At 40.4% G+C, this 25792-nt stretch overlaps 1 protein-coding gene across 1 annotated transcript in view; it reads left to right on the forward strand.

Annotated features, from left to right (window-relative positions):
• The window catches only part of ROS1 (ROS proto-oncogene 1, receptor tyrosine kinase), a 71698-nt gene extending 49521 nt beyond the window's left edge, over window positions 1-22177 (forward strand). Inside the window, exons 35-44 of the mRNA XM_056344015.1 lie at window positions 516-605; window positions 1313-1448; window positions 1859-2021; window positions 2291-2355; window positions 4985-5114; window positions 6127-6224; window positions 6881-7084; window positions 8185-8319; window positions 13569-13732; window positions 22032-22177. Coding sequence (XP_056199990.1) covers window positions 516-605; window positions 1313-1448; window positions 1859-2021; window positions 2291-2355; window positions 4985-5114; window positions 6127-6224; window positions 6881-7084; window positions 8185-8319; window positions 13569-13732; window positions 22032-22177 — 1331 coding nt within the window. The remainder of the gene's footprint in view (window positions 1-515; window positions 606-1312; window positions 1449-1858; window positions 2022-2290; window positions 2356-4984; window positions 5115-6126; window positions 6225-6880; window positions 7085-8184; window positions 8320-13568; window positions 13733-22031) is intronic.
• The last annotated feature ends 3615 nt before the right edge of the window (window positions 22178-25792 follow it).

A 25792-nucleotide genomic window follows, 5' to 3' on the forward strand; every position in this document is an offset into this window, starting at 1 on the left:
CTAAGAGGTAATAAACAGTGACATTTATATGGTGACCCCAGCTGCAGGTGCTTATCCAGACTCTTTTGTATGGAACAGTAGACCCGAAATTTGCTTCTGTGCATTCATACCGGTTTGTCTCTGTGGCCCTGCACTGTGCATTATGGTATGAATCTTGAAATAAAGGCAAGCTCCCACACTGGGTAAGGATGTGAGGTTTACTTTTTGCCTTCAGCCAGAACATTAGACCTACACTCTATGGGTGTTTTTGAAAATCCCACCTTGAGTGGATCAAACAATTCAGCATTTTCTCTGTCCGTGTACACAGTAGGTCATCACCACAGGAATGGCCAAGAGCTGGGGGAGGAGGATTACTCGGACGAAATGCAGACATCTACATACAGCCTACAAGAGAGCTTTGGGCAGAGGAAGACATTTACACATCAGGCAGCTCGAGGGTTCTAGTTTGCTCAGCTCCGTAGGATTGATATAATTTGTATACTGTCATTGATCAATTCTCCTCTTCTATTTAACAGATACTATGATCTCCCCAAACACCATCATTGCCATTGCTGCTATGATCGGAGTTGTGCTGGGCTTGACTGTGGTGATGCTATTTGGTTTTGGTAACTGGCTGAGGTTTTTGCATATCCTTGGTTTGCCAAGTCTCAGTAATCACAGTTCAGATGGCAGGAGATGATAGGCCTCTGGGTTTAAGGAAATGCTGAAGAGTCCCCAGGGTGGGAGCTGGCAGGACTTTGCATATTTTCATCCTTTGAGGCTCTAGAGATGGCTGGTTATGTTTTCAGTGTCAAGGACAGGATATTCACTCCATCCTCAGGCATTTCTCCCTGTGCAGGGAGAGCACAGGAATGCTGAAGAAACTGACATTCCTGTGTATCCTTATAAGAACTTGTACCTTGTAATTCTCAAGTTACGTACTTTGCTTATTCACCAAAGGGTTCCTTTTTCCCCCCCTCTTAAACTTTGTCCCTAAAGAAAGGATGTAGAGATTACCCTGAGATGTAGCTGTCTATGTGATGGTCCTGCCCTCTCACTCCTTATCTTCTCCCTGGGATACGTCAGCAGCCCTTCGAACTTGGGTCTTGCCACATACAGAAGTGAATGCTTGACTGATTTGTCAGTTGTAGAAGCAGTTCTCTGTGTTTTGTGGGAAAAACATGGTGGCCAGATGGAAATCTCTTGCTTACACAAGCTGCTGGGTGTGGGGGGGAGGCATCAGTTTAACAGAATAACAAGGAACCTGTAGCCTTTCAGCCTGCTTGCGATGGTCTCAGAGTGAAGTATCTGACGGTCTGCTTTTCTGTTCCAGTATGGCACCAAAGAGGGAAATCCAGAAAACAAGCCTTGCCTAGACAGACGGTATTTATCAAGGAAGATAAAGAATTAGCTCAACTCAGAGGGACAGCTGAGACAGTGGGACTAGCCAATGCCTGTTATGCTGTAAGGTATGTCCTTGGGGCAAATGCATTTTCAGGACAAAAGCATCTTAGAAGGCTTCCCTGGACTGGTTTTCATCAATGCACTCATCCCTGACACCTCAAGGTGGACTTAAGGGCTGCATCTGCGCTGCAGGGCAGGTCTGCTCTGAAGTCCACCCTGCCATGCTGGCTCTCTGCGCCCTGGCTTGCATTGCCCCAGCTCACCCTGCATGCTAACGCTGGCAAGAAACACAAGTGCGCAGGGAAGGAAGAGGACCTGGTGTTTTCCAATAGCTTCCAAAACATCCAGGCTTCACCCAAGCTCTCCTTAAATGTACCTGATAAGACAAATAGTAACAGATTCTTTTAAGGAAGAATTTTAATAACATTTCAACCATTCTTAGTATGAACAAGTGACCAGCGTTGCTGTTTTCTAGCACTCTTCCGTCTCAAGCAGAGATTGAATCATTGCCAGCCTTCCCTCGGCACAAACTGAACTTGCAAAAATTGTTAGGAAGTGGAGCATTTGGAGAGGTGTATGAAGGGACTGTAGTAGATATCGTGGCAGATGGAAGTGGAGAATCCAAAGTAGCAGTCAAGGTAATTACAGCTATTTCTCTGGCAACAGAATGGGATGGGCAGAGAGATTTGGCTCAGAAGTTATACCACAGAAACAGGTGCTGACAGAGTTGGGTATTTCCTTGCAGTATTTCTTGCAAGTCAGTTAAAGCTGAGCCTATCTCCTTGTAATGATTGCTGGAAAATAATGTGTATTTAAGGTCATGTCTATGTCTGATCGCTTTAGTTAAGCTATGTGATCATGGTGATGGTGACCTAAGTGTTTTACACTTTTCCTTTCTGTTGAATAGACTTTGAAGAAGGGTGCAACAGACCACGAGAAGAGTGAATTCTTGAAGGAGGCACACTTAATGAGGTAGGGACAGCTCTGCCACTGGGCACTGTTTGAAGCCACTAGCATGTGAGGGTGATGGCCTTCAAGAGGAATGAAAGCAACACTTCCCTCTAAGCAAATTACTGTGGTATTTTTGAGGTGTTCTCCTGTTTCTGCTAAAAAAATAAATTAATCCCTATGAATCTTATGAAAATAAAGCTATACATCTGGTTAACAAAATTTAAGATACAGAGCGCCGGTTCAGTATGCTCACATCATGGATTTATTTGTGTTTGGACTGATGTATTTCAGTATCTTTGCTCCCCTAAAAATAAGTTACCTGTAAAAGACAATTGGGCATCACTTGGCTAATCTCATTTTCCCAGATATATCAAAACAAGCTGATACCTTGAAGTTTCAATTTACTGTAGAAACTGTTTTTAAAAAATGTGCATACTTACCACTAGAGGCTGCCACATACCTCTTCTATCGAGGTAGACTTTAACAATGCATCTCTCACCGGTACCGGTGTGAGGATTTCACAGAAAGGTCTGTGTGTCAGCTAGAAATCTGGTTTTCCAGAGTCTCCACAGAAACAAGTAGAAGTTCAGCTGGTAACATGAGACTGAGAGTGTGCTTTTGGTTTCAGATGCACTTCTGCACTTCTCCGACTTTTATTTCACGAGTGCAGGATTAGAATCATCTTTTGAAAAATGAAGGATTTTATATCCTGTACAGAAAACATAGTGTTATTAAATTTGAAATTGATTTTCACAGCATTCTTTTTTTGTGTTTACATATTTTTTTTAAAATATCTTGCATTTTTTACCTAACTTTTTCTACACTTTATACATTGAACGAGGTAAGAAGCTTGTGAAAACCAAAATGGAACCATGTAATTAAAGTGTAAATTGATGAAAAAGAGTAAGTGTTGTGCATAAACTTCCTACAATCTCTCTTCAGTCTACCTAGCAGTCATAAACCCAGTTAAGGTCTCTTTTCTGTGAAGTATGGAAATTATATGTAACCATGGTTAGTCTCTGAAGCTTTCCCAGTTCTGCTTTCTTGTTGTAGCTAATAATCCAAAACCAGAATTACTGGAAAAATATATAATTGGAAATTCTTATGTTTAAATGTAAACAATGATGTGGGTCCATATATATCCACTAATACAATGAGACATAGAAATAAAGAGAATAGAAAAGTTTAAACATTATATAATCCCAGTAGTCATTAAACAATAATAAAAAATTATATGTTTTCTATTCTTTAAATCTTGCATTTTTTAAATGTGAAGAAAGAATTATTTAGTGCCCTCATGGTGACCTTAGTGATTTTTCTTGATGTTCATCATCAAATGAAACCAAGGGCAGAAATGAAAAATAAGTGTTCCTGATTGTTTACAAACCCTGTTATTAGATATTTAAATGCAACTTTTATTTTGCTTGCCTTTTTGGATGTTCATTAAAATTTGAATTGTACTGTTATGCATACTGTCCCAGTTAAGCAAGGACTATTTGTTTCTTTTAGTATTGCTATGCAGCAATGGGGAAATTGAATGGCCTGTATTTCAAAAAGTAATTTGATATAGGTTATTGATGAGACATTTGTGTACAAATATATGTAGCAAATTCTTGGGTGGATCCCATCACTTGGGAAGTCAGGAATGACAGCTCAGTGGAGAAAGGATTGCTGAACTATAAGGAAAGTGCCAGGTGCTCCTTCCCCTCTTTTGTTCTTGAGAGTGCCAAAGTTTGTCTGATTGAGAGGTATGTGCTAGGGGCTAAGTGGAAACGTCGAATTCAAAATCACACTTTGCTAGAGTCTTTGCCCACGCCTAAGATTATGTGAACTGAAAGACTTTAGAAGGAAAATGTCCCTCTTTTATTTGTTTGTTTACACTGGTGCATTTAACAGCATTTTGGACAGCACCAGTTCCCACAGTAGAGTCAAGTTTCTCTGAGTGCTGGTGCAAGTCCTTTCACACAGCAGTGTGAAGGGAAAACCATTTTCTAACACAAGAAATGTGATTGTAGAAACACAGGCACTCACACAGGCAATAAATATTCTTCATTCTATGAAAAGCACTAGATCTGAGAGTGCTAATTGCTCTGTGGTAATCCCCATCTTTTTGGACACACGCAATTACTAGCATATCTGCAAGTATTCCTGATGTATATTTTTTTTCTTTTAAAAATGTACTGTGAGAAACAGTTCTCTGAATTGTGAGAATATGTCGCACCTTGTGCTTTTACCTTTCTCTGTGCATTTCTCTGAATCATCAGTTCTACTGTGAATATAGTAGTAAAAGTACACTATTAAAATAATGTACACAGCTTTAATGTACAGGTGGCAATTCATGTATTCCTGGATGAGTTTGCCACGTTTCTTTGCTTCCTGGAAATATGATGAAGTGTGCTTTTAATACGCATGTGTGCATTAGAGTGCCCATCAAAATGCAGTGTAAGCCTGTGTTTTGAAAGGATGGCCCTGAACTCTCCCTGTGACTGAGCAAATCCAGGCACTGTGAGTTACTAAATCATGTTGTTGGTAGAGGCAGGATTGTAAAGACCAGACTACTCATTCATTGCTTGCAGCTATGTGCGCTTTATTAGCTATCAACCAACTGGATGCTCCATATGTAATCTTACAGTTGTTTGCTTCTGTTTAGTAAATTTGATCACCCCCACATTCTGAAGTTACTTGGTGTGTGCCTGTTAAATGAACCTCAGTACCTTATACTGGAGCTGATGGAAGGAGGGGATCTACTTAGCTATTTACGAGGAGCCAGAAAGCAAAAGGTATGGTAAAGACCATGAGACTTGTATTTTTAACATGTAACTGCCCACAGTTTCTCAGTTTTTCCTTTTCTCAAAGGCCATGGTGATGTTCAGCTGTTTCTGTACCTGCAAGGTCTGACCTGGCTTTGCCCTAACACCCTCAGACCTCAATGTTGAGTGCTGACCTTGCATTCAGAGTTGCTGTGAATGTCATTAGACCACTGACCAAAACTGTGTTTTCAGTTGTGAGATGTCTTCTGAGTTTCTCACTATGGATACCATGATCAGTCCTTTGAAAAGTGATCATAAATAATGATGGTCATGTACCTGGCCTATTGGGCCTCACAGGATTTTTTTTTGGTCTTTGAATAGCAGCAATATCCTTAATGTGCTAGGCACAGTCCAGGCATGTAAGAAGATGCTGTTCCTTGCCTGTATCCTCAAATTCATTAGAAGGAAAGAGGAGAAAAGAATAAAGAGTACATGTCTTTAACTAAGTAAATTTTTTCTGTAGTTAGCATGCAGATTAAGAGTATAGATGGTAGGACTGTAGGTCAAAAGGACCCAACACTGAAATTTTATAGCATTATAGCAATTGTCTAGTTCATTTATGTGATCAGATCAAATCTACAGTCAGTATTGAACTCTACTGAAATGTATATACATGTATTGTACTAGGATAATATATGATACTGATTAATACAGCAGCAAGCTAACCTGATCTGACAGTAGGAGGAAATTTTCAGGTCCCATTCCTTCCACTGTGATGAAGAAACAATTCTGAAAGTCTCGGGATAGCCTTAGTCCCCAGTCAAAGAACAGTGTTCACCTGCCTTGCAGCGCAGTGATTTGGCAGTTTACCCTGCATTTGCCCTGTTGACATACAGAGACTTTGCACCTGTGCTTCACATGTTTTGGAAATATCTTACTCATTTCAAATGAGGAAACAATACCATATTTGCATAGGGAGGTTGTCATTCTGAGTTTGTAGAGCTGAAAGACATGCCTAACCTTCTGTCTTTGTTTCCTGTAGCTCCAGGGTCCCTTACTGACAGTGACTGACCTCTTGGATATGTGTTTGGATATTTGCAAAGGCTGTGTCTATTTAGAGAAAATGCATTTTATACACAGGTACAGAACTTATTTCCTTAGTCTTCCAAGGTTTACCCACAGTATCAGGACTAATTATCTTGCCTGGGAAAAAATGCCTAGAAAGATGTCACAGTGTAATAGGGAAGGTGAGAGAACTGTGGTAAAATTTAGTTTTATGCTTTTCTGCTAAAAATCACCTACAGTTCTCTCACAAAATGGTGGGCTACTCTACAGTCTGAAGCCAGGACTCAGTGCACCCTAGGCAAGAATTATCCCATGCAACAAAAAGAAGGGCAAGTGGAGAGATTCATTTACTGTCTTATAGGTAGATATATATATATATACATATACTGCTAATAGGTAGATAGCGAGGACACAGAGCCAGACTTTCCTCAGAGGTACACAGGGAAGAGATGAGAAACAATAGGCACAAGTTACAGGAATGGAAGTTAGGTAATATTGTTCACAACGTGCAGGATCAATCACTGGAATAGGTCGTCCAGAGGGGCTGTGTCGTCCCCAGTCTTGAAGATACACAAAACTTAGCTGGATGAGGCCCTAAGCTACTGGATTGGACCTCAGGGTTGGCACTGCTCTGAAGAGAGGGCTGAACCAGATGACCTGCAGAGATCCCTTCTGACCTGAATTATTCTGCAATGCTGACTCCATCCTCCTGTTTCTGTCTTACAAATCAGGGACCTGGCTGCTCGCAACTGTCTTGTGTCTGAGAAGGAATATGAGAGCTCCTCCCGGATAGTAAAGATTGGAGATTTTGGACTTGCCAGGGATATCTATAAAAATGATTATTACAGGAAAAGAGGAGAAGGTCTACTCCCTATCAGATGGATGGCTCCTGAAAGCCTCATTGATGGTGTCTTTACAAATCGCTCTGATGTCTGGTGAGTTATAGCAGCCACACAGCTGTGGGAATAATCATGCTGAACCTCACAGCAAGAAAATATTGGTTTACAGGAGGAATGATGAAGTTGCATATTGCCATCTCTAATAATTTTAAAGCTAAAGCAGATTTCCTCCTAAGTGGTATTTTAATGAGCTAATGAAGTTTGGCACCACGACAGTACCTGCTATGGATATATTTCTTAATGCCTTGAGCTCTAGCTTTGGATTCTGGCTGGAAAGAGCTAGTGTCACTCAATCAAACAATTTTGTGTTAGGACCACAATGTGGTTCTTGCTTGATTGGGCAGTGAATTGACTGCCTGCATGCTTTTCCATTTTGTTTTCCGTTAGGTTAATTGCCATTTCCTTCCTACAGCCAAATACTTTCCCCTTACCATTTCACCCTCTTCTGGTGTCTTCTTTATTTTGAAGCCCTATTTTCTCAGCATCGTTGCAGAAGGTCATAGTACTTTGCCATGGAGGTTTACTTAGAGTCTGTATTTGGGCGGGTTTGAGTTTATGGTGAAGAAGCAGAGACTCACTGTCAGGATGCAAAAACAAACCAAACCAGATCCATTAAACCTGGGATCCACCCAAGTTTAGATTTCAGTAGCCATAGGTACTCATGGTGGGTTATAGCCCACCCCAAGTCCTTACCCACAGCAGCCCATCCATTTCACCACAACTCTTAAATCTATCTAAGCAAGGTCTTCAGTGCTCTGTGCCAAACCAATTGAGGTGCTGATTGCTTTGTGAGTGGTGCTTAGGAAAACTTGTCTTTCTCCATTTCCAGCACCTCTAGAGATTTCTAAGCACTTGTTTAAGTGAGGACATGCTCAAGCAGAGTGTTGCCCAGGGAAGCTGTGGCTATATTTGGTCTTCTAAGCTGCATGTCAGTGAGTCTGGGAAAGTGTGTCAGTTCTACACATTTATTTTAGCTATTCCAGAGGCTGGCTTAAGGACATATGGATTGTTTTACAACAAATAAAAGCTTCTTACTCCTAATTTTTCTAACCGAGTCTTGCTCTTAGGCTAGAGACATTTTAAATGTTGATAGGCAGATTATTCATGATAACTGTGGTTTTGTCTGTGTTTCTTAGGGCTTTCGGAGTCTTAGTGTGGGAAACATTAACTTTGGGTCAACAACCATATCCAGGTTTCTCCAATACAGAAGTTTTACACCATGTACGATCAGGAGGAAGGCTAGAATCTCCAAACAATTGTCCTGATGACCTGTAAGTTATTTTTGTTTAAATATATAAGAAGGAAGAGACTTATTGCCAGGTGGACATAATTTTGAATGCTACTTATACCCAAGCAGAGTTCAACATCCTCCATTTTTTTCCCAATAAAACATCTAGCACTTGTAGCTGCCAACCCGCTACTAATTAATCCAGGGAATGCAGCCTGTGAGTAATAACTTGTGTTGAAGTTGATACATGTATAGTGGTCTTTTAAGCAGGATTTCAGAGACAATATAAAGTCAGTATTGGGCATAAATCTGGTAGTAATGTAGTAACAGGCTGCGAGTGGCTGATGGTGTGGCTTAAAAGTTAAGATGGCTTTAAGAAAGAATTTACTGTTCCCTGAACACCATGTGCCTGCAACAGCAGATACAACTGGCTCTTTCAATGTATCTGCAGGAATTAGGCTAATGTCAGAACATATGTGGAAAATAAGCTGTGCTCTCTTGGCAAATAAAAGTCTTACAAAAGCCAATAAGAAAAGCTGAAACAGTACAGCAAAAGGGAAGTCTACACTTCTGGTTAGTCTTTAGCTGAGCTGGATGAACAAAGCTTTCACAATTCCCATTTGTCTTGACCACAAAATTCATGTTTAATTGTAAAATTCTTCAATTAAAATAATAAAATAAATACATATAGTGTGTCAAACCCATACTGGCCAGAGGTGTATAAAGGAGGAAGTTGAACCTGAGCCAAACAATCACTCAATATTGTCTAATTTCATGTCCTGTATCACCCACTCTGCATAAGCAGCCACAGCAATGCACTTGACAGCTGGTCCTGCAAATGGAAGAAGAGGCTACTTAAAATGCACAGTTCTTACTCATGGGGCTGAGGAAATGGCTTGAGAATAATACTGTGATTGGCAAGCCCAGATCTTTGTGATAGGTCTCATATCAATAACCATGCTCTGAGTTCCAGAGAGGGTGATTATTTATCATTATGTAGGTATAGCTGAAACACCATATTAGCAACAAAAAACCCTAAAGTTTAGCACTTGGAAGAACTGAAGAGATTAGGATTTTGAGAACAGAGTGAAAACTGGAAGTCACAGGCAAATGAGATCCCAAAGCAATTTCAGTTTCAACATTTTCTGCTGTAAATTTTTCTCAAAAAATTCCTGGCAGCTATCCTATGGGTAGAAAAGCAGAGGAGCTAATGCTTATCCATGTACTAGTTTGATATTCAAGCTCACACACAAAGGCTCATAATTAGCCTTCAAAACAAGTGACCAGATCTTCAGAAGAATCAAGAAAACTTTGCTTGAAATAATTTCTAGGGTCCCCAATATTAAATTTAGCATAGCAGGTAGGGCTTAAATGCTAGTCTGCCTGTTGTAACTTGTAGGATCAGGGCCTAATAGCAGTAACATAGTTTTTGAAAGCCAAGGGGCTGAATGAGCTCGTGGACTCTTGTACCATCTTTTATCTCATTTGGTGAACACTCAGCACCTGCATGCAGCTTCTGTCAGTAACATAAATAGCTTTTTGCTACTTTGCTAGGTCATTAATGGCATGCTGGGATTCTTGACATTCCTGCTTCCCTCCTTGTAGTTTTGAACCTGCATCAGGACATCAGCAGTCAGTAATTGTCTCCTCTGCACTTTGACTTGCTCATTGTCATTTGACAAAACAAACCATCACTGATAGGAAGAGAGTTCAAAGGCCAAACTACTTCAGCTGAGAAGTGTTTAGGAGTCTGTGGTAGGCTTACACTGCAAGGGCAAGCAGGACTGACACAGAAACCTTGGGGTGTAAAAGCCCTAAGGAAGTGGGATTGGAGGTTTTTTTTTTTCTGGCAGCAGGGAGAATTTCTCCCCTTCACCTCTAGAAGATGTTACTCCAGGGAGTAATCATCTACTTTCCCCCAAAGAAGTGTGGATATGTAAAGCTTGATAATGAATTGGTAAAGCGGCTTGGGGATCTATAAATGAGCCACATTCATTGAAATATGAATTAGATGTACAGATGGCACTACTTTTGCAGTCAGAGATCCATATCTGGCACAGCTATCTGGGTGTGAGGCTTGTATGGAAGAGCATGCCAAGGTTTGGACTGAACTGAGCTAATTTAACATAGATCCTCAAAGGTTGCAGATTACAGCCAGGAGAATTTGTACAAACATGGTGCCACTTGCTGACTTGAAGCTACAGTTTCACCAAATGTTCATTCCCATGCAAAGTTACACAACTGAGTTTGATGAAGAAACTAGTTTGGTAACTAAGAACTTTGGCTGTTTGGTTCTGGGAATGCCCCCCTGGAGGGATTTGGAGGGTGGGAGAGAAGAGATCACTCAGAATGCATCAGATGAAAGCAGGGGCTCTTCTACACCCCAACACATTTTCTCCTTTTCTAAGAAAATCCCCACATCAATTGTATTTTCCATGTCATGGGAGAGAAAACTGGTAATGTCCTGTAGCTCCTGTGCATTAAAGCACAGCCTCCAATATTAAGTACTGAATATTAGCTCTTTGGTTTTCCAGGCTCTCACATTCTTATTTGCCCCACATATGCAGCCCTATTGGACATATGGTTACCAGTTGTCCCACCCAGGTAAAACACAGTTGCGAAGCCCAGGTGTGTACATGAAGGTGTACAGGCTAGTTCTTAAACCTAACATAAGCCTTTAGTTGATGTTGTGTTTGGATCTGTTATTTTTTATCTCTTCCTGAATGGCTTTCCCCATGAAGTACAGGAATCCTCTGAGTCTCTTCCTCATGCTGAAGCAATGCACTATTTGCTACCCCATGTTTGGCACCCCCAAAATATGGGAATGTGCTCAAGCTGTCATTCATCTTGCCATATTAACCTGGCTTTCACCATCTTGACTGGTCTCGTGCTGATGCATTTCTGTGCTACTGAAAGTTTATGCCATTTGACTTCAAACTTTGTATGTCACAATATGCCTTGAGAGCTAAATATTATGCCACAAATAGCTGTCCATGCAAAATTTGCAGATATATTCTGAAAGACCGTTAAAGTTTTTGTAATTAGAAACCTAAAGCCTATCTGAATTAAATACTTTGTGAACAATATCAGTTCTATCTGGTATTAATATTTTAAGCCAACCAGCAAGTAATCTGATTTAGGAAATATGAATATGGAATATAATTAAAATGAGAAAACTCCAGTTCTGAATGTTTTGGCAGCAACGAATATCCCCACTTAATAACAAAACTGAATGACTTTATAAAGCAGATTGTCCAATAAGAAATTAATTATTTAGAAAGGTAGAGATTGGTCTCAGGAATACAAAAATATTCAGAATCCACATTTGTCATGTTCTTGCTTCATAAATGAAAAGACATTAGGTTTAGGTCATATATAAGAAAGACATTTTTACAGTGGGGGTGGTGAGACACTCAACAGGTTGCCCAGAGAAGCTGTGGATGCCCCATCCCTGGAAGTGTTCAAAGTCAGACTGGATGGGGCTGTGAGCCACCTGATCTAGTGAAAGGTGTCCCTGCCCATGACAGGGGGGTTGGAATAGATGATCTTTAAAGGTCCCTTCCAACCTGAACTGTTTTATGAGTCTATGACATATCATTTCCTGTTTCTTTCTCCCTCTGCTTGCCTATGGCTGTCTGTTTCTTCCTTTCCATTAGAAGAGCAGCGTACTTAGTCCACTCCTCATTGCACAAGGCTCGGCTTATGAAAACCCAGGTGCTAACCTAGTGGAGAATGGCACCTGAACTCATGTTTTTTCTTCAATATCCTACCAACCAGCATTACTAGAAAGCAGATTGTTTAGCTGCCAGCATCCAAGGCTGGCTTTTGAAGTCAATGTGATAGACACTTTGCTGGCAGCAGAAGGAAAACCATAGTTATTTCACCTCAGTTTAGGTACTATTCAGTACTTTTCCATCTGTATTTCCAGTGTCATCAATAACCAGTACACCTACCTGAAGGTAAGATGAAGTGTTTCAGAGCATTAGGAAGTCACTACCACTTTTTAAAACAGATTTTCAAGACTTCATTGGATCCTTTTGAAAAAACAAAATCACTGTGTCAAGCTCCACAACCACATGATACAGGTTAATGAAAAGTGGATCTGAAACAATTTTTCTACTCACATTTCTTACCCAACACCAATACTTTAATGAAAAATGTCATTGAAAAATCAGAAGTCAAGAAATTTCTCCGGCCTGTCATCAAGGGCTTTATAAAATACCCAATTGTGGTGAAGGACAGCAGTCTCTTTTTTAAGATGGATAAGCAAGGATCTGAGCAAGCCAATTCATTTCACATAACTCAGTAACGCCTGGTATCACATAGCAGCAGGTCTGGGAGGTTGTTTGTCAGGGGAGGATTTGAACTTAGGGCTTAGAGGTGAATACTCCACATTCCAGTAGCAGCTTCCTGAACCAGCCTTTCACTGGCTGCTCAAACGCTGCTCTCTGGTTTTGAGGCTAAGACCTTTCTCCGCTCCCAACACTTAACATGTCCAGGTGCTGGATGTGTTTTGGTTTTTAGCCTGGCTCCCCCTGGCTTTTGTAGGATTTGGGTTTGTGTAGCCTAGACTCCTGTTGAGTAAGCAATATAAATCAGCCCTATCCTTTAGACAAACAGGAGGGGCAGCTTTCCGCTGAATGCCACAGATAGTGTTGTACAAGGTGGGCTAGGATCCCTGCACCCAGAGGAAACTCAGACCGTTTTTGCCTTTGATGGGAAAACTTACTCCTATTTATTTTGGTCTGGAGGCAGAAGTCTAAATTAGCCCTCTCTGTTCTGGAGGGTTTGCCTTGAACTTCCCCTAAATTTGAGGTAGCATGAGTTGAAGGAGGATTAAATAAACTGATAGCATCACATTCATTTCTGGGTTTAGATATCCCGCCCCCCCCCCCCCCCCCCCTTTTTTTTTTTCTTAATTCTGTAAGAGAATTACCTCCTGTAAGAGAATTCTGCTCTCTCAGAAAATACTGGTGACTTCTTCTGCGAAAGCACTTATTAACGTGTCTTCTTTGCTTCTTCTTCTTTTTTTTTTTTTAATAGCTGCTCCCCAATCTCAAAAATATTCATTTTTGAAAAATTAAAAGCATTCGTAGTGAGTATTCCTGACAACTGATCTTTAATCTGCTTTTCCTTCCCTCAGCAGCTGATGATAGATAATATTTGTACCGCATATAAAGTTTTCAGAAGTTGAAAATCTAGGCCAAAATTGCTTGTGAGATGATTTAATAAGTGTTGAGATGGATGATTCTATTATCTTTAATGTTTGCATTGTAACAATTTTTTTTCCAGATGTGATTTGATGACAAGTTGCTGGGCCCAAGAACCTCACCAGAGACCTACTTTCTCTAATATTCAGGACAAACTGCAAGAGATAAGACAATCTCCACTGCCCTTCATCCACTACCTTGAAGACAAAGAGGCAGCAACTGGAGTTATCAACCAAGCTTTTGAAGGTGAGTCTGGGCCAGCACCTGCTGTCCCAATGACCTCCTACCCAAGAACAAAGTGGGATTCAGCAGGTTTTTTCATTGCATTTATCACCACCTCAAATTCTCTGCCTATAAAATGGGAACAGCAAAGATTTACCTCTCATAATGAACTTGTAAAGATTAATTAGGTGCCATTAGGTACAATGTGTTAGGTAAAGCACATACAAGATAGCCAAGCAAAAGGACCCCTATGAGATTGCAACTGAGCCTGCCTCACAAAGACATCCAGCATGCATCTAGATTTTTGATACTTCTTGACCCTGTTCCACTAAAGTAAATGCTTAAGTTCTATGTGCAGCCAGGAGAGCTTTGGAAGGCTTCTGAATGGAAATGTGTTCCAATGTCAAAGGCATCTACTCCCTCTCCATTAAGCAAACATGGCAGTTAGGCAATTACTTTAGGAGTCCTGATTCGGTAGTTGTCTGAAAGTAAGGTATAAATTAGGTCCCTAAGTAAGGCAGCCTGTACCCCAGTCCAAACTGTGACAGCTCCAGCCAGGAGTTGCATCGTGCCTGTGCTCTGCACACTGTGAACGAAGAAAACTAGGTGATATTAAGGAGGATATACTTAAGACATGGGACGTAACAGAACCCAATTACATAAAAACATTATTAAGGTTGTGAAGACAGGAATTAAAAAAAAAAAGGTGATGCTAAATTTGAAGTTGTCTGTGCAACTGTGATTCAAATAATCTAAATGTGGAATTGAGCATCCTGACTGGGCCAGAACAAAAAGCTTTTCACATCCGGCAGTAATTCCTGACTGGCTAAACCTTGAGAAAAATTGCAGTCTTAGTAAACAATGTCATCTGAAAATCTGCAAAAGTAAAGTTTTTATCAGTTGAAATATTTTACTTTGATTTCACAAAATATTTTGATTTTTTAATTTAACCTGTTTGCATTCTATGGTTTTCTAATGAAAAATATTTCCTGTCAAAATAATTACTCTGTAATGTACATTACATTCAGGGAATATGTTGGTGACAATCACTTTTTAAAGCAGACTCCGTTAAGCCTGTTTATAACCTAGTTGGTAAAATCTGGCCCTCTGTGTTAAGCAGGACAATTTATTGCAGACAGGGCTTTGGCAATAGCTCTCAGAGCCAGCCTATTTTGCTCAGCACAGTCTCCCTGAGCTTTACTTACCCTTTTCTCCACCAGCTGCCCTGTTCCCTCTTGTGGCTTCCCCCATGCTTCCCTTTCCACAGGCTCTGCCCAGCTGTTGTTGCCACAGACCCACTGCTGAATCTGCATTGGGTTGGGAAGGCAAAGCAACTGTTTCCATGCTTCCAGTTTCCATCCTTCAGTTCTCAAAACTCCTCCTTAACTTCTCAGGCTCATTTGGTGATTTTCATAGAGGAAATGCCCATCAGGAAACAGTATAGCTTGAATTTTATTCATCTACATGTCATCCTTTCATTTAAATGTGTTTTAAAAGACTAAACACTTGATAACCTCTTTACAGGTCTCTACAATGCACATATTCATTTCCCTGTATATTCATAGTTTGCCTGTAGGTTATCTCCCTCTTTCCCCAGTTACAGCCTTTATAAGCCTGTTGTTAAAATGTTATGCTGCGTACTTGACTGAAGGCCTAGAGTCCTGGTGATGGCTTAATGTTGCTGGATTATCTGATCAGGGACATGTGCATGTCAGTTTTCTGTAGCTCTCCAGCCTTAAATTAATTCAACAGTTTTTCTGCCTGCAATGTAAATCTCGTGCAGTGGAGTTCAGTGAAACACAGGCTCCAGAAATGCAATTGATTTAAGCAAGAGCCAACCATTTGGGTTCTAGTCAAGCTTCCAGACTAAAATGCACGCTCAGGGCATGGAATATGCCTTAGCCTGTGATTTATAAAACACTGTATAATGAGTAATTCTTTTAATTTGCATTTATTTTTAGCTGGGACTAAGTTAAGTACTTCTTGTGTTTGTAGTAGTAGTACAAAGATGACAGCTGAAGCAAATAACCCAAAAGACTGTTCCATAATGGATTGTCCTGGACAACATTTTCCAAAAACGTTACGCTGTCATTGGCCTTTGTGTGTAATGAAACTCCTGTCATAAGCCTCCTGCCAAGAAATGCTTGCTCTGACCAGGAGACTTGGTTCCAAAAGAGAGAGCCAAATGTCAAGCAAAGTGAAATGACAGGCCTCAAAATAACTGTTATACTTAGCCCTACATGGAATCATACATCTTCCAAATCTTTTTGAGCCTTACCTACTTGTAGGTAGCCACACCTTTAGCAGGTCTATACATGCTGTCGGTGCTGTTTCATAGGTGGGAGAGCTGGAAAGTGTTAGATTTTCTCAACAAAATGAATGTTGGTGCAGTATGACACACAGATTGCAAGTGGGGGTGAACTAATACAGACAGTATGTTGGTGGTCTGGACAGCATGTTAACAGGGTAGTGTGGGGATGGCAAAAGGGACATGAGCTTTGTTATTGCAAGAGTTACCCTTCTAAAGGAGGCATCAAGTGGCAATAAACATGCTTCAGCAATACCAGCAGCTCCTGGCACTGCCGCTTCAGAAGGGAGGGAAGCAAACTCAGGACCAGGCATCGGTCTACCAGTTTAGAGTTTTTCCTTCTTGCTCTTACAGGCTTTCCCAGGACATTGATCGTGGGCAATAAGCAGCATTAACAACATTTTTTTGAGTGAAGGAAGCACTATCCAGCTGGAGGACTGAGGCATCAGTGGGAGTTTTATTTCCGATGGGAACTGATTGAGCAGAGGCCCCACCACCGGAGTTCCCATTCATTGTTGAAAGATAAGCTGTCCTTTCCCCTTTCAAGAAGTTTCAAGAAGCACAAATGAAATGTCATGAATCACCGTGTTAACAGGACAGCCCTCCATTGCTGTAAAAATAATGTCCATCTATTTTCAGATGTAACTTTTTACATTTGCACGTACAAGACAGCACTATATTTTTTCAGGTCCCAAGTGTGCCCCTTTACAGATGGAAACACCTGTTTGTTTTGGCAAACATCTTTGCCGACATCAGACAGCTGGGCATTAAGCAGCTGGAGCAGCTCCTTGCTTTTATGACCCAGGAGGACTATTCTTATCAGGGCTGCTCCCCACAAATGCTTATAGACCTATAAGGAAAAAATTAATTGCTCAGAAGCTGTGTCGGAGCACCATGCTCTTACTGCTAGAAGTGGCTCCTTTGGTGAGAGGAGATGCAGGGCAGTTGGAGGGAGCCTGAGGAAATCCAGGGTAAAAGACTAAAGACCAAAGGGAAACATATTTGGCCTCAAAACCATCATTTTTAAATCCATAAGCTTGAAAAATGTGGGAAGAAAAAACAGAATTTTGCAATATTTCCTTCTCTCACTTTTCTTACAAAGCCAGCCTCTCAGTTATTTACTTTTTTCAGTAATTAAGGCACTTGCTAAAAATACCACATAGGTTTTTTTAAAATCTTTCTGAAAAACTTCGCACTGAGGGGATTTGATTTTAATATGTGGAATCCATGATTTCACCATGAATTATATGTTTATGCTGTCTTTAGCTGAGTAGTACTGGTTTGCTGTTCCCTGTGTAAAAATCATCAGTTTATTTTCCTAAATCCAGCTGCCTTTTAAAAACTGTTCTGCGCACCTTTCTGAACTTAATCACTTGGACAAACGGAAGCTTCTCTAAAGCAGATGTGTTGATAAGAGACATTTTTAAAACCTTGTATCTAGGCTCCTTTGTATTTTTCTGAAATTCAGTAATCCTCTTCCCCACTTAGCTTAGTGAGTGGCTGACCCAAAGCCAGCAGAGGTCAGAAAAAAGGCTTCTTCCGAAACAGTGAGTGGTTACAACACTGCGGGAAAAGGTGGACTTGATGGTGTGATCATTTCTTATTTGTCCCCTAGACAAAATGCTGTTCAATTCCAGAGAGTGAGCATGAGCCACATGATACTGCAAGGAAAGTCATGCTAATACTCTGCCTTGGACTGAGGTATAAAAATCAGATGATATGATGTCATAAGAGCTGACATTTGTGTAGTATGGGTGTATAGATATAAGCAACTAAGACTTAGGCGCTGTGTTTACACTGGCTGTCCAAGCTGTTTGGCAGTCACCAGAGTTGTAGACACGTTCAGGGGATGTTATTGTATAAAGGTAGGGATGTGCAATAAACCTGTCCACAATGCAACTCATTCCTGTTCTCTCTGCATTGACTGTAAAGGCTGCCTAGGGAAGGAACTTGCATTGGACATGTAAGATCTGGGTAATTAAAACTTAGTAAAATGAATCCTGCTTTGTGACCTGGAGAAGGGGGATGCTTTCTTGTTTATATATCCTTAATGTATTGCAGCAAATGTGGAAGTGGCCTTTTTGGTGCTCTTATAAGTGATAACAAACAAGATAATAAACAGGTTTATATCTGTATTTCCCAAGACAGCTTCTTGCATACAGAAGTTTCAATTCACAGATCTCTGAAAAGTCTAGTAAAAAATAAAAACAAAGACAAGCAGTCAATGCTTCAAGTAGTTTAGTGCATTGGAAATGCAGGATGAACAAAATTCTTGCTTTTAGCACCTTTAGCATCTGAGAGCATAGCAAAGCTCAGTGAGTCACTGTCAAACCATGCAAGATCATATGCTTCATTAGACAGGAAACACAGATATATCTCCACTGATATATAATCCAGAGTGGAGTATTAAAACGGATATATATTTGTTCTATTTATATCCTTACTGGCAATGTGCAGAAACTGAAACAGCAGCTCCAGCTCCAGGTGGCCAGCAGGTATCAGGAAAGTACTCCCTGCACAGGAACTACCTCCTGGAGCTAGCCAGCATAGCTGAGGTGTGGAAGTCAGGGTTCAATAGCCACTTTTTTCACTCCTAACAAAGACAGGTCACCAAGTGCTTCTTTTGAACATTCACTGTGGGGTACATCTTTCAGCCATGTAAGTCAGCCAGTCTCTTGTTTACTACAACACATGTTGTGTGGCAGGGACAAAGGGCAGAGTATGTATGAGAAAGACAAGAGAATATTAAAGGAAAAAAGCAAATGTGGCTGCACTTCAAAATACCTTACCATATTGAAGGTGCTAAGCATCGTATGGGATTATGTTACCTAGACTTAGTAACATCTCAGGCTGGCTACTTAGCTGGTGTAAATCAGCGGCATCCCACTGGTTTCTATGGAGCTTTGTTAATTTGCACTAGCTGAGGATCTGGCCCTGAAATATATGTGATAGAAGATCCGCATCTCTAGATCAGTTTGTTCAGTCTCTACCAATCAGCTTTTCTACTGACACTTTTTTTTTCTTATATGTTGTCACCTTCTGAACTTAAACACCAAAAAAACCCCGTCTGCTTATCAGGACATCACAAAAATTTGCACCCTTCCAGGCAGGACTTCAAAACATGTTGTGAGCCTACACAGCCTACTGAGCAGGCAAGGAAAGACACTGCAGGATCCGTGGGCCAGCTCGGCACCGTGGCAGGAAGCAGCAGACTGAGATGCTGAGATTGGGAAGGGGGAAGCACAGATTTTATCAGGTTAGGATCCGTCTCCTCAGAGGAGGCTAAGCAAACAAACTCCATCCCTCATTAGTATGAGTCAGGCGATCATAGTTTCTTATGTGAATTAATGCTGGGCTCTCTAAAGTAAGCTTCTGCCTACCCCTGGAGAGATGCATTGTAATTCATTTACCTGCAGTTTGGCCCAGTTATTGTGCTTTAAGCGCACCACTGCTAGGAAATGCGTCCAGCAAGGTCAAAGCTACATGCGTTTAGGACCTGAGAGACAGGTATCTATGCAAGTACAGTGCTGAGCTCTGAACATGCCATTTTAGTTATTGGAAGCAGTCTACCTGAGTCAGCACAGAGTTCAGTGGGAACCTGCTTCTCAGCAAAGTACCGCTTCAGCCCATACAAAGCTCTGGACTGCCAGAATTAGCTCGCCTCATGCCCTGAGGTAGGTTCTTTAAAGTAAATGTTGGTAACTACACTATGCAGCAGTTCGCAGTGTAGAGAACTCCTCAGAATTTAAGTGTTTGGAGTTGACTCCCCAGCACGACTTCAGATTCCATGAAGGTGTTCCTTAGACGCCTCCTCTCAGGGTGTTTTGTTGGCTCAGCCAGGCTTTGCTTGTGAAATCTGAGGGGATCACATCACATGGTTTATCCTGCATTTACTCACGTATAACCCAGCATGACTATACATCAATCAACTAATTTTAGCAATGTTAAAATTGAAGAGAAAAGAATGATATCTCATTAATATACTGACCTGCCTCCCCACTCCAGCTTCTCTCTATCTTCCCTCTAATTTGTAACATTTTTTTGGAAAGGACTTCCAAAGATTATTCAGAATTCTCTGCATTGGCTTATGGTTTCCCAGGGTGTTCGTGATGCTTCTAGCTCTCAGATTTCTGGAGTAATTTCACAACATATAGTGACTTTTTCCCTTAGTACCTCATTTTCAGTATCTTCTGTCTCCATTGTTTAACTAAGTGAGAAAAAATTATTTGCTTGCTTTGCTGACTTCCATGAGAAGCAAGCATTGTACTACATAGCTTGACATCTTGGCATGGATTTTTTGGTTTGTACAGCAGAATGGTGCTAAGCTTTCATAGGTGCCGAACACTGCGCCAAGAGATGGCACAACAGTGAAAGGGCACTTGTAGTCAAAAGTCTCATTGTGAAAATGGCAATGTAGCTTATATGTGTCATGTCATAGGAGAAAGGTCATCAGCATTATGTTCTTCATCTTTGGATAAGATAAGAATATTCTGCAAAAATAGCCTTTCTTGCTTATTTTGTTCTCAAAGCTCAAAAAGTCAAACCAAGGCAAGTTGTTTGATTTTTTTATCTCTTTTTCTCTATAATGAGAAACGCAGAGACACATAGGCTGAGAAAGGATTATAATATTTTATATATTCAGTAGTTCTTCAGACCTATTGGGGAAAGAATTAGTAATGTATCTATATATCTGGTAAAAATATCTCAGTGACCTCATACTCACATTTGTGTAAACATCACCTCATCAGTTCCAGATACTTATACAGGAAACAAATCTGAATGCTCCTCTAGCGTTCTATACTTAGGCAGGTCAGCCGGCGTATGTCTGGTCTGTAAATACCCAGTTTTACTTGGGTCCTTATTTTAAGGTTTCTCTCTTAAGAGTTTGCTGCAAACATGCCCTCAGCATTTGCCAGTGCGCCTTTCCCAAAGCAACTTGCCCCTGAGGGTTCCCATTAAAAGCTTTATTAAACAAAAAACAAATACAAAGAGCAGCCGTACTGGTTGGTAAAGGCTTAGTCGGGATTGGATTACTAAATATTGCCATAATAGTCCTGAACGGACAAAGTGAGTATCAAATGATTTTTCGTAGCTGTCAGTCACTGTGGTATGTGACCACAGTTTGCTCCATGCCTCAATCCCCATCTTGCTGATAGGTTTCTAAAAATCAAAATTCTCCTTCAGACTTTTCCTGATAATCTTTCTTAATGGACTCTAGCATGTGGAACAGACTTCTGACTTCATAGCTCAGGGGAGTGTGTGATTATAGTGACATAACAAGTTGTATGTTGCCTGGTGCAACAGGACAAAGCTTGTGATTCTTTTGGACAAATAACCCTGAATTTCACATGCTTAATTTTCCAGTTGTGAAGTAAAATAAGGAGGGACAGTAATAAAAGAGGGTACATGGTACAAAAATAAATGCAGAAAATATCAACAGTTATGACCTGAGCCTTCAGTTAATAATTTTTACATTTTTTTAAAAGACATATCCCCTGCATTAGATTTCAGGCAAATCTGTATATATGAACAGAATCAAATTAGGGAAAACATATAAAGTTTTTCAAACTGGGAAAACCACTCTGGATGACCAAGTTCAAGCTTCTAGAAAAACAGAATATTACAAGTTCTTTAGAGAGACAGTATATAATGATTTAGTACATAGAAAACTGCCTGTGTTACAGGAGTCTTTAGCAGTATTATTACAGGGTTACACAAAGGTAGAGATTAAAATCACTTTGGGTTTATGCAAGCTATCTGTACTACCAAAAGAAGCAAGTCATGTATTCATAACTGTATTGCTGCCTGTTGGTATGAACGGTGACGACCAACCTTCCCTAAGTGATTTGCTTAAAGCTACAATCCACACAGGCAATAGCAGAAAATAAATCTGATTCATCAGTCACTCTTTGTGCGGTCAATAGACCAACTTTCTCCAACAGCTGTCTGATTTTGTTTGCTATCTAACATTATATGTGTATCACTGGTCTGTTGTTTTTTTGTTTTTAAATGCAGATAGTGATGTTCCTTGTGCAGATTCGGATAGTATTCTTTCAGCCATGCTAATGGAAACAAGGAATCAAGAGGGCTTAAATTATTTGGTATTAGTCAAAGAAGGCAACCAAGATCAAGGAAGTATCAACTCTGCTGAACTTAGTTAAGTCTCATTCCCTCTCTTTGAAAGAAAGAGGGAGAGAAGAGAAAAAACTACCAAAGAAGACAAGCCAAGGAAAATATTCTGGATATCATCATACTTACAGAGATGCCTTTAAAAAAACAGCAACTCCCTAAAATACTAAAACTACCAGATAATATCATAAGGTACTGAATGATGTGTAGCAGAATAAGACAACAATTATGTTTCTTTTGATTTTCTACATGTTATGGTTTGGGTGTTTTACAGGAGATAGTTTAAGGAAATAAAACATGTAATTAGACAGCAAGTGATTTTACTGTGGTGTTTGTTAAATTTATACAATCTTATATGCCCCAGACACAGGCAGTCTTTCCAAAAGGGAAGAACTAATATACTGCTTCAAAGAAGGGACCAACTCATTCATGAAAGGAAAAAACAGTTGAAATCTAGCTTCATGGTGCACAAACAAGATTTTTCTAATCAAAAAACTAACATAAGTTCTTGTTGTATTTTTATGAACTCCAAGTCAGAAAGAAGGGTGACTGGGTTGTCCACTGCTGGGGATAGTCTATTTCACTATTTAATTTAAACAAGTACTTGCAATCATCTTTAATGTTAAGTTGCACAGCGATTGATCTGTGAATCTGGACAGTCCTGTTTTCTTACATTTCTTTTCCTTTCCCTTTCATCATCCTTGCTTATTTTTTATTAGACTGTATGAAGGCAGAAGCTTTTCCTCTATGTGTTTGGAGATCAAGTCAAAGTATATAATAAAATTATATATAAATCATTTCTGAATAAAAGACACCAATAAGCTTTTTGGAACATTTAATCAAAAACAATAGTCTGCAAATTATGCAGAGCTATTCACTGACATCTGTCAGGAAGCTAGAAACATGCTCTGGTTTAATGCAAATATTTGATAATAGGGGACACTGAAGAGTAGTAAAAGCACTATCTGATGTCAGAATGTATAAATTTTTAAGATGCAACTCCGCTGAAATCAAGCTTCAAAAGTTCCTTAAATGGAGATCCAACACAGACAAACAAGAAATTTGGCTTTTAACTTTTACTCAAGCGAAATAGAAATCAAGAGCTTTTGATTTAGGATTCTTCAAAGTTTCTGACAAAGCTTATTCACATAGTTTACAATTACATGAATATTTTTTCTTCATCTGCAAATCAGTGTAAAAGCCAGATTTGCTAATAACAACAATTGCAGCACTTCGCTATGCTCACTAGACCATGAATGTCAGACAAATAAATAAATAGTTTCCTTCCTCTTCAAGTGCTGCTCGATTGATTGTACAGCCACTCCTTCCATTTCAATAACATAAACATGAGCAGTGTTTACTAACCAGTAGCATGTGCTAGCCAGAAACCAGGAGGATCCCAGTTCTATGGTCACCACACCTGGATGACTTCATACATCAAGAAGACTGCTCAGTCAGCCAGCCACAAAGGTTTTGAAAACCAGCAGCATTTCATATGATATCTTTTTCTTTAGCAGGAAAAGCCTTCGATACTGCCACGATTTTGTCTAGGCAAAACGTTTCACAGGCCTCATGATTGCATCTGTGATGTGATAACCCAAGTTGATTCAGATTTGTGTAGGTCCGAGTTGGAAAGAATCATGCAAGAGCCTATCCAACATGGGTAAACTGGGTTAGAGGGCCAGGTGAGCATCAGCCACAGACAGCAATCAGAAGTAACACCCCTGAGATCTTGAAGTAGCCACAAATACCCAAAGCAGCAGAGAAAGGACAGAGGGGAAGGTAAGTTTTGTTTTGTCCACATTTCCTAAGTGTTGCAAGACAAGACTAGTTTTAATGGAGGATTTATCACAGCATGATGACGAAGAAAACGTCAATTTTCATGCATTGCCAATAAATGAACTCTCAAGATATTGACCAGTGGTCTATGTCTTTTGCACTTAATAGTATGAAAAATGTATTGGACTGGGTAAACCACAAATCTCTCAGTCCAAATCTAAGGGTCCTGATCTGTAAATTGCTGAATTCAGTGGAAGACACAGTACCAAACCTTCCCCGTAAGTGCAGTGATCTGAGGCACGGCTCAGTGATACAATGTCAGCTCTGAGCATGGCCCTCCCCATCACTCCGTTCTCCCTCCCTCATTTCCCTGCCTTAGAGGAATAAGTACGCAAACGCAACTGTTCCACTGAGTTGTGGTAAAGCTGAATTTAATGTGTGCAAACTTGCCTCACTTGTATCCACTCATAATGCTACTTGCAAAGAGTTTCTTAATCCCTCATGTTTCTGTATCACACTTCCTTACACATGTTCATCTTTTCGCCTTCCCTATCTTGTTGAAGCGATGCTTCCTCTTTTCATTCAAACTCTTCATGATTCAAATTTTAGTCATAAACTCGTACTTGCTATCAGGAGGACACCGCTCACCTTGAAGCAGCCAGCCCCTAATAACAGTTTTCATAGCTACTTTTAAAGACAGCAGGGAAGATACATAAGAGTGACAAGAATGAAAGACCTTTTTGGCACATTCTTGGGCAGGAAAATGGGTGCTACCCGGCCTGTATTTGTCTGGGATAGTTGGTACCTCCTCCCGTGGCAAATCAAGGGAAAGAGTCAAGAAAGCTTTAAGTTCAAGTGTCTTGACTTTCAAGGCTATATGTTTTTAAATAAGTGTAAATGGGTTCCAGGGTGATAATGTCATTTCAAGGAAATATTACTTTGGGGGGGGGAAAGACTCTTGACATATCAGGAAGGTTGAGATAAGGGTACTAGTGAAGCAGTCATCATGATCACACTTGTGTAACAAACTGCTGAGAGACTCATCCTCAAGTGCAGAGGCAATAACATACACTTTTACCTTCTTCATTTAAAGTGTACAGGGAGATGAGTCTAGGGTGTGATAACCATGTAGTAAGATGAATTCTTTCTAGATTCCCTTGTAAACCAGAGGAAGCCACCTAAATAAGATGAGAAACCTGTCCTGGGAAAATTCCCCTCTGCAAGAGCTGGAGGAACTAGAAAGTGAAGTCTGAAGTCCCAGTCATAAATGCATAGGGGTTCCTGTCAGCAATTCCAAAAGCTGCTTAACAAAACCCTCATTCTCCAGCCAGTATAAAACAGATAGACCCAAGCTACAACAAGGTCTTTTACCATCTCATATCAGCATACACTTCATACAGTCCCTCTACTGCCTTCTCCTTGTCTCACCTCATCCAAGACGTGTGTTCTCTCTGCTCTTCCTCTCCCTCCTTCTTCCTCAGCTGCTCTCTTCATTGGCTGCCCAACCACTTAACTTAACCAGCCGCAGCTGCACCTCATTTACATCGGCCAGCCCGCTGCCCCTGAAGCCAGCCCACAGCTGTATATTATCAATGATAATTAACCCAGCTTCATTCCTCTACAGACCCACTTTTCACCTGCTGTAAATCAGATTAAATATGTTAAGCTATGCTGATGTACAGCAGTGGAGAAACTGCTTCCAAGTCTTCAGCTTCTCAAGATTTGGCCTGAGACAGGTAGACCTATGCCCAGTCAGTTCCCGAACAACAGATGGCTAACCTCCCTAAGCCTCCTCCTTTCCATTTTATTGCTGAGCATGACATTACATGGCATGGAGTATCTCTTTGGTTAGTTTGAGTGATCTGCCT

This window comes from Falco biarmicus, chromosome 6 (genome assembly GCF_023638135.1).
Source record: "Falco biarmicus isolate bFalBia1 chromosome 6, bFalBia1.pri, whole genome shotgun sequence".
In the NCBI taxonomy this organism is placed as follows: Eukaryota; Metazoa; Chordata; class Aves; order Falconiformes; family Falconidae; genus Falco; species Falco biarmicus.